The 12,354-nt window shown below is 39.5% G+C and overlaps 1 protein-coding gene across 1 annotated transcript in view; it reads right to left on the bottom strand.

Annotated features, from left to right (window-relative positions):
• LOC104586484 (Pseudouridine synthase family protein) overlaps positions 1-12,354 on the bottom strand; it is an 88,526-nt gene that overhangs the window by 61,346 nt on the left and 14,826 nt on the right. Inside the window, exons 3-4 of the mRNA XM_010243734.3 lie at positions 11,456-11,533; positions 9,126-9,179 (exon numbers count right to left, since the gene is read on the bottom strand). Coding sequence (XP_010242036.1) covers positions 9,126-9,179; positions 11,456-11,533 — 132 coding nt within the window. The remainder of the gene's footprint in view (positions 1-9,125; positions 9,180-11,455; positions 11,534-12,354) is intronic.

Below are 12,354 nucleotides of genomic sequence, written 5' to 3'. Positions count from 1 at the left end.
ATAGAACCCTCTAACTATTATCTTAGCCCACAGTTTTTCCTTCTCTAGTGAAAATCTCAACAACCATTTCCCTAGCAGAGCCAAGATTCTCTTCCTGACATTCCCAATGCCTAGACCTCCATCCTGCTTACTCCTACACACCACCTCCCACCCAACCGTATGGTCCTTTTTCTCCTCCCGTTTTTTTTTGATAGATAAAATTCAATTAATTTTGTTAGAAGCGAATGATAAATAGTTCGTTACAAGCATCCCAATATGAGGCGCGAGGTGCAGCCTCGCTCATTGATACAGAAGCATCATAAAGTTACAATTGGGCCAAGTACAATTGTTCCCTAGTTACCTCTTGTTTAGCTAGAGAATCAGCAAAAGCATTTGCCTCCCTCCCCACCCACTGTATAGTTACCTCCATCTGCTGAGTTAACCATTTGAATTTCTTCAATTCATTTCTATAAACCCAAATCATTGAATATGGGTTTTTTAGCCAACCCACCACCACCTTGGAATCCCCTTCTATCACCAAATTTTCCAATCCTAACTCTCTTGCAATCTATACACCTTGTAGGGCTGCGTACAATTCTGCCTATAAGGAGTCTCCATTCCCCACTTGTCCTGAGAAGAGTGCTTTCAAGTTTCCTTCCTTCTGCCTAGGTTGCCTTGACTACTCCCATCGAAGTTTAATTTCAAAAATCCTTCAATGGGAGGAGCCCAAGCCAACCTTGCCATAGCCTTCTGCATTGAGCTAGAAGCCACTAAAGACCAATTCCTCCAAATATCATCAAATGTGAAATTTTTGAATAGTTCCACCGCTTGTAGCCAATGTATAACCCGAGTCATTACACACTCCACAATTTGTTGTTTGCTCCTTTCTTTCTCTTGGAAGATGCTGGCATTTCTCTCTTCCCACAAGGTCCACACCACTGCTGCTCTAGTGTACCTCCACATTACTCTTCCCCTCTTCTTCGGTAACACAAAGGTAGATGGGTCAAACAGCATTTTTATCTCCGTTGGCATATTCCACCTGCACCCAAACAAAGAGAAAACCAATCCCATATATCTGTAGCATAAGAACAAGAAATTAGTAAATGATAACAAGATTCACCATCGGATTTGCATAGAGTGCACCTTCATTTTTTTTTCACCTCCCATGGCTCCCAAAGGAAGTCTCTCATTAGCTTTTCCAGCTTGCTAGCCACCCTAGCAAGAATCTTAGAGACCAACAAGTAATAAACAGGCAAGTTAGCTAAGGTAGACCTATTTCTTGGAAGAAGGAAGTCTCTCATCCTTCTTCCAAAAGGAAAGTCTCTTTTCAAACCTCTCCACAACCGAAATCCAGAAACTTCCTTTCTAAGGATCGTCTCCTAGAGGTAAACCAAGGTAGTTAAGAGGCCAATTAGACACTGTACATTCCAAAATGCCTGCATACGCAAGGATCTCCCCTTCCCTAGATCGACTACTATAATACAACTTTTTTTCAAAATTCACTTTTAGGTTTGACATTTGCTCAAAAAGTTATACTGTAAGTTTCAAATACCTAATCCAACTCAGGTCCCCTCCCTCATAGAAGAGTATTGTATCATCTACAAACTACAAGTGTGTGAGTGGTATGCTCTCCCTGCCAACTCTCCACCCTCTAATTAGACTCCTGGAATTTGCTCTAGAGATTTGTCTCCCCAAAACATCAACAACCAAGGTAAACAAGAAAGGAGTAAGGGAGTCTCCTTGTCTTATTCCTCTCAAGGGTAGGAAGAAACCCACCACCATTCCATTTACCAAGGTGATCATCACCTCCAACAAGAAGGACCAATTTACCAAATCATAAGCCTTTTCTAGGTCCAACATGCAAACCACTCCCTTTTTCCTTGATTTCTTGAAATCCTCCACACTCTCATTTGCTAGGGTTGTTCACGGGTCGATTCGGTTCGGTTTTACTTAATATTATCAACCGAACCGAAAAAGTCAGGTTATTTTTAAGAGCAACCAAAACCAACAAGCAACTAAAGAAAACCGACTTTTTTTCATTTTACCTGAAATCAGTTTAATCGGTTTTAATTACATCAAATCTTAATTAATGTTTATTTAAAAAGGTCAATTGTTGATTGGCCCAACCTTTAACGGCTATGCCTACAATTATTATCAGCCTATAGCTATGCGGGCTATACCTACAATTGCATGTCAGTCGATCATGTCAAAAGTCTGTCAAAATAGGTATATTAATATTTTTCTAAAAGTTTTCTTTTACTTTATAAAACATGTTGTCCCTCGCCAGATTTACTAACGTGTCAATATAGGCAAATGGATTGGACATGGAATGTAGTGGCTGTCAAACTAAGAAAAGACCAAAATCATTATGTTTTTTAACTTTTTACATATACATGAAAACTTTTCCATCGGTTCGGATCGGTTTGAAGTCGGATTACAAGGTAAAAACTGTAGCTGAACCGAATTGTCGGGTTCTACCATTTTTTAAACTAAAACCAACCGACTGTTTTTTAGAACTGACCATGTTGGGTCGGGTTGGTTCGGTTTGGTCAATTTAATCGGTTTACAATATATTATGAACAGCCCTATCATTTGCTATAAGTATTTGATCGGTTATCTACCTTCCCCTCACAAAAGCTCCTTGGTTATTTGCTACAAGGGTAGGGAGCATTTGTTTAATCCTAAAGGACAACACGTTTGCACTAATCTTGTACAGACTATTTACTAGACTGATTAGTCTATAGTCCCTTGGATGAGTTGCTTCTCTCTTCTTGGGAACCAAAGCAATGAACGTGGAATTCATACCTGAGTTAACCACTCCACTTATATGGAATCATCAAATACCAACATTAGATCCTCTTTCAGTATTTCCTAACAAGCCTGATAAAATGCCATCATAAAGCCAACATTAGTGACTTTGACCTATCCATAGAAAACGCTGCCTCCTTTACTTCTTCCAAATCAAATTTTCTCTCCCACCACTCCCTATCTTCTATTCTTTGATTTGGCTATTCCATTCCATCCCCTTAATCCACACCCTATTACTTAAAGGTCTTCTCAAGATAGATTTGCAAAGGCCCTAGCAATCTCACTCTAATTGGATAATGTTATCCCCTTAATTTCCAAACTTGAAATGAAATTTTTCCTCCTCCCACATGTCACAGCATGAAAGAATTTAGTATTCCTATCCCCCTCCTTTAACCATTTACAACTTGATTTTTGTTTCCAATTGATTTCCACCTAGAACAAATCATCCTCTAACTGTCTTCTCAATCTCCACCTTTGTTCCTCATCCTCTTCTATAAGACATCCCCTCCCTCCCTTCGCATCCAGATCTTCCAGTTGTGCAATCACTACTTACTTCCTTTTTTCTAGCCTACCAAATTCTAAGAGACTCCAATCTTTAATTCTAGCCTACCAAATTCAACTGCAAGATTACTCTCTAACCACCATTCTTTGACTTTCTTAATAAAACCCAGGCGGTATAGCCACATATTTTCAAATCTAAACGGTGCAGGCCCTACATTTCCCAGCACTTCCTTACAAATCACAGTAGGCCAATGGTCTGATGTTACCCTTGGAAGTGTTCTAGAGGTCAATCTCCCCCATTGTTCTTCCCAATCAGTTGAAAAAAAGAAATGCATCTAGCTCAAAACAGATGGGATTCACTTGGAGCTTGGACCATGTAAAGTTATGCAACAGTGGGATCTCTTTAAGCTCAAAAACATCCACAAATTGATTAAATTTCCTCATACTTGTAGTCACCCTCTATCTAGAATTATTGTTTTCTTCCGAGAACCTGATTACAATTGTTAAACAAGAGTTACAAATCTAGGGTTTAGAAGAGAGAAAAGAAGAAGAGAGACGTGTTGAGAGGTGTGTTGGTTACTGTTCACACCCTCAAAAATTGTTTATGTTTTGAAAAGAGAAAATTACAAGGAAGCCCCTACTTGGGCACCCAAGTACAGAGAGAGTACAAGAGAAGAGGAAAAAAGCTAAAATACCCCTGTCTAAGCATTCTCAACACTCCCCCTCAAGCTGAGCATATATGTTAGTCATGCCCATATTGGCAAGGTTCTCAGCAAACTTTGGATGGTGAACACCTTTAGTGAGGCAATCAACTAGTTGGTCTTCTGACCTTACAAATGGAAGGCAAATCTCTCTACTAGAAATATTTTCTCTATTCACCTCAATATGCTTTGTACGATCATGTTGGACAGGATTGTGGGCAATATTTATGGTTGTTTGATTGTCACAATATAGTCTCATTGGGACATCTGCTTAGATGCCCATCTCAGTCAATAAGGTCTTCAATCAGAGTAGTTTAGACACTCCATGAGCCATACAAGGACTTCTTCAAGCAACAGATTTTTCTGTCACTGTTATGAAAGCTTACCCCAGGTGGTAAGTTCATATACATATTCCTCTTGTAAGTCCCATTAAGGAAGGCATTCTTTACATTCATTTGATGTAAAGGCCAAGAGTAATGGGCAGCAAGAGACATGATCACACGAATAAGTTCATTTTAGCAACTAGAGCAAAGGTTTCCACGTAATCAATGCCATAAGTTTGAGTGTATCCTTTGGCTACAAGTCGAGCTTTGTACCTCTCGATTGAACCATTTGTCTTGTGCTTAACAGTGTAAACCCACTTACACCCAACAGGAATCTTATCTTTAGGACAAGGAACAACCTCCCAAGTCTGGTTCTTTATCAGGGCATCCATTTCTTGGTCCATGGCTTCCTTCCAGTGAGGGGACTGCATTGCCTCTGTAACACTGCGAGGAATGGAAACAGAAGAGATGGCAGAAATATAGGCACAATAAGAAGGTGAGAGAGCACCATAAGACACATAGTTAGTAATAGGATACTTGCTACATGTCCTCTTCCCTTTTAGAATGGCAATAAGAAGATCAAGGTCAGAATCAATAATAGGATTGTCAAGAGGTTCAAGATTACCTAAGTCCGAGAGATCAAATTGTAGTGGGCATTCTGCTTCAGGAGCCACCCTCTTACTACGCCTGATGAAAAACTATTGCCAGGACCGAGGCCGATACACAAGAGGAGGAGGAGGAGGGGAAGGAATACCATTGTTACTGGGAAGAGAGGGTGGAAGAGGAACAAAGGTAGGAACAGGAAGGAAAAAGGGAGTCCATCTTCACTTGCATTCTCCCCTAAAGAGAAGGACAGGATGACCGGAAAAAGAGGACTCCAAAAATGTAACATCCTCAGAGACATACCTTTTGCCAGAGAGACCATCAAACAATCTATAGCCTTTCTGACTGGAGAGTAACCAAGGAAAACACATTTAACTGATTTAGTATCAAACTTATGTCGGGAAGGACTCATATCATGAACAAAACAAACACAACCAAAGATCTTGAGGGGTAGATTAAAAGGAGGTTCATCAAGGAAAAGAAGTTGATGAGGAGAATGAAGGTTAAGGACCCTTGATAGAAGTCTGTCAATCCTACATTTTTGGCAAATGGCTCTTTTTCCCTTCCCCTCAACCCCCTCTATTTTAAATATTTTCCAAATCAGGCTAGTGAAATTACCGTTCGGGAATTGGTTTCGAAAGGAGGAGTTTGCCATTATTTTTAATTCTAAAAAAATAAAAATTAATTTAATTGCACTTACCTGGATGGTCGGATTACCGATTCAAAATCTCAACTTGATTTCAACGGTTGAAGCCTCTCAAAGCTTCATAAATGGCTAAATTGCTAAGTGCCCTAACTGCCTAAGTGTATGACAGTATGTCAGTATGAGACTGTATGAGAATTGAGATGAGAGACTGAGAGAGTACTAGAATTGAGAAGAGAATTACTGAATTGGTGTGGAGAATAGGGTTATTTGTAGGAATGGAAAATAATTCAATTGCCCAAAATACCCTAAAAACTAGACATTTTTTAGTTGTTGGGAGGGGTATGTTGGTCATTATAAAGTCATTTATCACTTTACCTAAATACCCTGCCAAAACTACATAAATACCCCCCTATATAGTTTATAGCTGTTGGGGGGTACTTCTATAAAAACCCCCCTCAAAAAGTTGAAACTAGCCATTGGAGGGGGGTGTCTCTCCAAGACTCCAACCATCCAACAGCTATTTCTTCGGGTGGGTTGCGTCGTGCTAGCCCCCGGGCGACAGGCGGCACGCCTCGCAATGCCATGTCATGTAGGCCTAACCCATAGACCTAAAACCCCAAGCCCATACAATCGTGTCGTGCCCCGGCACGACCCATGAACCGTCGTGCCAGGCCGGGTTGGGCAGGCTCAAAATCGTGTCGGGCCGCGGGCGGCACGGCCCGATTTACACCTCTAATTGGACAGTGCTAGCAGAATTTGAAGTCAGTCAAGAGACCCATTGCAACAAGCCCCCTGAACTATGTTCAACCCATCAAGGCAGCAGAACACCAGACCTAACAGCCTTCTTTGGAGAAGAAGATAGACGATGACTATTGTCTAAGGGTACAAAACTCTTCCCCAATCTACGTGATCACTTAAGACATCACGTGGGTTGGTTTTCAGTCCTGAGGCTAAACCGCTCTGCCTCCCAATTCAAAGGCAACGGTTCACAACTTATTTTTAGCCAAGCCACTCCCTCTCTTAGACACATCGGCAAAGGAAACCCGGGACTCTTTCTCTCCTTTTAATTCAAAATCTTTTGAACTTTTTTCATTAAATAGATTACTTGGCTTTTGGTTTTCCTCCACCAACTTTCCAGTTTCCCAATTGGTCTTATTTTATTCACCAATCCTTCTCACCATCAAATGTGTGCCACGTGTATACCAGCCCACCATGTCAGAATCGTCTTCAACCTTGGTTCTTCATCCCCAAAGAGTCACTTCCACTTCTGATATCAGCCAAACACAATACCAGAAGCCATCAGATAACACTTCAACTGATTTGGGTAAAAGTATTGGTTTCATCCCTGCAATCCTAACCTCTGCAGCATGTAAATCTTGAAGATCAACCTCCTCCAAAACTCCTCCCAACAGCCTCACTATGTTTTCCAAGTTCAATTCATTTGAGAGATGGAAAGGAAGTCCTACCAGCTTTAGCAGGAAACTTCCGGAGGTGTGTTCCATCTCGTTACACATTCCAATTTTGAACCTGGATCAGGCCCTCTTCAGATTCAAATGTTGTGAAGCTCCAATGTCCATCGCCAACATCAAGGACCACCTGCCTGTCTGAGAACGGCTTTAATGCTACCACAGCTTCCGTTTCTAATATGCTCACCACTGTGTCCAGCAATTTCCTCCAATCCTTTACTTCTTTATTGGCTTTTATGACCATTCTCTGCAGCTCCCAATCACTTTTCTCGGGCTCAATCAACAACGTCTTCACACCCATTGAACTAACAATCACTCCTCCATGAAGGGAGGAGCTCTGCTTTGCAGCTTCCTGCTCCCCATCATTTATATCAATTACCAACTGGCTTGGATGGTTATGCTCACTATGCTCTTTTGTGTTCAAGTCATGTTCCTTGCCTGAAGACCTGTCAACGTATAATAGATACTGTTGTAACTTATCCACAAAGACCAGCCACCCCAGTATCTCCTTCCCTTCCGGCAAACATAACATCTGTCTGCTATTGTCAAAATATTCTGTGATAGCAATGAACCAACCTCTCTCATTCCGTCTCAGCTCAACTTCAAATCTCTTCCCTAGCATTTCCATGGAATTTCTCCAGCCTATTGCCCTGATAGAGTTGATTACTCCATCAATAAAACCTTTCTGCCACATCACAGCCTCCTCAGGCAAGAGGATCATCGCCCTCCTTTCTTCTCTGATTTTCAGCAGGTTCCTACTTCTATCCCTTCCATGTTCCAACTGTATTTTCTTCGCCTCAACACTCAGTTCAGCTTTCCACCTGTTAAACATCTGGAAGACTCCATCACTTCAAGCTCCCTCCATCTAGAAGGGGCAATTACTCTCCAGTTTTCTAAACGCACTTTCCTATAGCAAGAACCTAGAGCCGACCCTGGAGAAAAGTAGAAAATATCAGCCACTTCCTTCATAAGTCTCCAACACCTTGCCACCTTCAACCAGTATCAAGAGGGATTTAAAATATACCCAGAAATCACTGGGTGCCATCTTCAATCAAAGGTTTAATGATTAAACCCTAAACCAATATGATTGCTCTGATTCTTCCTGGTTTTTGGACAGTCTCCAGAACTCCGGTCTTGAGAAACATAGAATCTCCAATAAACCTCCAAGAATTAGGCTAAAAGTAACTGAAAATCTAGCACTAGTCCTATCTCATGCATCCGGCTACATCAACACAACATAAGATCAAAAAACAAGAACCTAAACCAGCTCTAATACCAAGTTGTCAAGCTGCCAAACTGGTGAGAAATATTTCAGATTAAGAAAGAAAAATAGCAGGAAAAAACTGATTCAAACAAGAAGAAGAAGAAGAGAGAATAGTAGAGTTTTTAAAAGATGTACAAAGACTAAAATACCCTGCTGCCCTATGAGTAAATATAAAACAAGTAAAAGAGCAAGTAAACAGCCCAAAGCAGGCCCAAAACAGGCCCAAATAATCCCATAACTAAGCCACTGCTGCTCTACATGGTCTTTGATCTCTCTTCTCTCCTCCCTCTTCAGCTGTTTCTTTGGTGTAATAAAAATAAACAAAACCTGTTAAGGCAATAAAATTGCAATCTATATGTTTTCAAGTGTAAGCCACTCAATTTTGAGGCAAAAAAAAGGAAGCCTACTATTTCCAAGCATTCCACACATCAGATAAGATTCCTTGAAGACTTCACTTCATAAAAGTTTCATAATCATCACAGTTTCGAGGGAAAGAGGGAAGAAGAGTATGTTGTGTCAGTTTGCATGTGTAACTTATGTAGTATTTGTACATATATTGACCAAAAATACTATAAGTATTTGCAAATATGCATGAACAAATAAGTAAAAGATCACAATGAATGAAGCCTAAAACTTTTGTGAGTATAACAAATAGGATAACTGCTCAGAGAAACATTTCAATGTAAATTGTTCTAAATTTAATTATATTAGAAAATTCAGAAAAAACATAGAAAAATTCACAAGTCAAGCCGGCTATACCAAAAAAAAAACAAGATAGTGTATATTAAATTATTCATTTTTAGCCAAGACTTTCTAGATAAAGAAAGGCTATACCTGTAAGAAATGGTTTACTGCCCTTCTAACCACTCCAGGTTCATGAGGAGGTAACTGCACTCCAAATATCCAACAATCACTGTAACTAGTACTTCTGAAAACACTGAAGTAGTAGAAAAAATAGACATTTGTTAATCTATTGAAAGAAGTACCCAACTAGACCCCGTAATCCAAGTTTTTATTCCCCCAGTATTTCAAGTAGGCACTCCATTGCCATATAAACTGGATACTGAACAACCTTTAGAAAAGGAGAATCATAAAAGTTCCGAATAGGAGAATCATACAACAATGGAAAAGGTAATAAATAAAAAAAAAGTTAATTGGAGGAAAAGAAAAGAGAATGCAAAAAAAAGGCCATAAATTATCACCCAACCGCATATTTATGTGCTTCTAATCAGCTTTCCTCAACTATATTATTCAAAGTTGGAGATGGCTCAACAATTAAATTCTGGGAAGATGATTGGTTAGGCATTGGAAAGTTATGTGACCTTGGCCCGCAATTGTATAGGTTGGCTAAGAAGAACAACTCCATTGCAAGGAATTTTGAGTTCAATCAAGGTAGAGAGTGTGGTGCCCAAGATTTAGAAGATCTCTTTTTGACTGGGAAATCCATTAATGTGTAGAACTACTTGCAAAGCTAGTCTTTCGAAGCACAAGTAGAAAGAAAGGACTAAAGGTGGTTGAAAGAGTCTCGAAGGGAAATCCAGGAATGTGTAGAAACTACCTGCAAAGCTACAGTCTTTTGAAGCACAAGTAGAAAGAAAGGACTAAAGGTGGTGGAAAGAGTCTCAAAGGGAAATCCAGGAATGTGTAGAAACTACTTGTACAGCTACAATCTTTTGAAGAACAAGTAGAAAGAAAGGACTAAAGATGGTAGAAAGAGTCTCGAAATCAGTTGTTTTCAGTTAAATTCTTCCACAAGGCTCTGTCAAGGAGTGATGGAGGAAGTCCGGAGTTAAAAGGGATTTGGGGAAGGGTGGAAGTATTTGCTTGGCTAGTGGCATTGGATAGCATTTTGACCTTTAAATCACATTCAATGCAGAGGTTTCCACTTTGCTAGCAGGTGTTATTTATGTGAGAATGCAGAGGAGAATGTCTTTCATTTGTTTATTGAATGCCCCACTCTAAGTTCATATGGGGATTCTTCTTTTAGACTTTTCAAGGCTAGTTTGATGGTCCCCTCTTCGGCAGAGGAATTATTCTCTAGGTGGCGAGGTGTTAGGGGAAATATCAAGGAAAAAATCACATGGAGCTGCATTCCTTTTGCTGTGTGTTGGGAAATTTGGAAAGAAAGAAATAGGAGAATATTTGATGATGTTGCCCAATTTAGGGACACCACATCACACTTCTGTGTGGTAAAAGGATCGTGGATTGGGTTCTCATTCTTCCAGAATTTGAGGTCTCAAAAGAAAATCTTGGTGCTGATTTTTGGAACATTCTTGAGCTGGTTTAGAAGTTTTGTCTTTCTTTTGGCTTTTGTTTCTTCTACTTGTTTGGTTTTACTTTCTATCATGTCTTGTAATTTTGGTGATCTCTCATCAGCCTCAGTTGTACCTCTTTCTATTTTAATAATTTTTTTTCTTTTTTATTTACTACCAAAAAAATATACCAATAGGTTTTGTACCCATACCAGGACCAATATTTGAAGCAACATCATCCTTTAAATTCTTGAAGGAAGAATGATACAAATAAGACATCTTCCCAATCTAGAATTAACACCCTTCTGAAGTCTCACATTTTCACTATGAGAAAAGGTGGACTAACAATTTGCAAAATGCATGAAAGTTCCTTTTCTAGCAATAAGGAACAATTTGCCCCTACTCCTTGTTTTCATGGCATTGCACCCACAAAAGATCTCCATCATGCTCTAGTTCTATGGGTAACAGGCTCCTCAATCTCTCCCTTCTTATGAATTTTCAAACCAAGGTACCGGAAAAGGATACATTAACTCTTGGTCTCCAATCCTAACCGTGCCCTGATTTGCACTATAATATTATTATTCTCTTGCAACAAACTCAAAATCAAATAATGCCTAAACTTAAGGCATATTCCTGAATAGTCTAGAAAAACTTGATTAAAGAATTGGCATATAATACTCTGGTTAGTAACCAAGAGATGTAAAGAAAAACTGCTTATCTAAGCCCCCTACCATGTCTTAAAAGAAGAAGAAGAACAGATGATACAATTGTACCTTTACCAACTAAGAAGATATTAGGAGAAGCCCCACCACCAGGAGGGACTTTTCAAGGAACCCTTATTAAAACAAATTTTGGAAGCCAATATGCTCTCTCAGAAAAAAAGAGAAGACAAAAAAGAATCAGAAAGAATACCACTTCACCCGGTTTCCTTTTGCTTATGCGTTCCACATCTACATGGCAAACATTTGATAATGCATGCACTCCAGCATCCTATACCAGTAAGCATCAAATATCATATAATGCTCAGAATTCGTAAAAGACCAGTGAGTATTTTCATGCCAGAACTGAAATTGTTGGTCTAAACGAAAAGCTAATGTACATGTGAAACAATAATTTCAATGAAAAATATTTTTGCCTTGTTGACAAGCTTGCTACTAACCACAAGACAAGCTAAAAATTAAATTCATAAGTTGTCTTCTTTTTATAATAAAAGAAAAGATACTTCATTAAAATAAAAAAGGAATCTGATTACAACCCAATAAGGTGTTAAGGAAACACCTTCAAGAACTTATAGATAACAAGCAGAAATACGATTTTGCAACTCAAGCACTTCACTAAAATTCTCCCCAAATTCTTCTCTAGTAACCTGTACAAAATCTGGAAGGACCATCACCCAGTCAAAAAATTAATTTGTCAATGTCCGCTACCAATTTCTCAATGCTCCAGACCTTGTTTTAAAACAATCTTCTGTTCCTCTCCTTCCAAATGCCCCAACAGACCGCAAAAGGGATGCAGCTCCAAACCAATCTAGCCCTTTTAAAACCTCTGATCTTCAGCCAAGTAGAAAAAATTTCTGCAAGAACCCTTGGCTGAAAGCCTCTAACTCCAAACAGTCAAGGGAAGAAACGCCAAGAGAAGTCAGCAACCCTACAAAAGAAACAAATGACAAACTGTCTCCTCTTGCTTGAGATACATATAGCAAACACTAGCCATGCTGAATTCTCTGCTCTTAAAATGTGCCAAAGTTAGAATTCTATCCATTGAAACCAGCCACACAAATGCTTCCATTCTTGGTGGAATAGAATTACCCC

The sequence above is a fragment of the Nelumbo nucifera genome, chromosome 5 (genome assembly GCF_055504915.1).
Source record: "Nelumbo nucifera cultivar China Antique chromosome 5, China Antique-T2T, whole genome shotgun sequence".
In the NCBI taxonomy this organism is placed as follows: Eukaryota; Viridiplantae; Streptophyta; class Magnoliopsida; order Proteales; family Nelumbonaceae; genus Nelumbo; species Nelumbo nucifera.
Note: the sequence above shows the minus strand (reverse complement) of the source record. Positions and strands in the feature narration are given on the sequence as shown.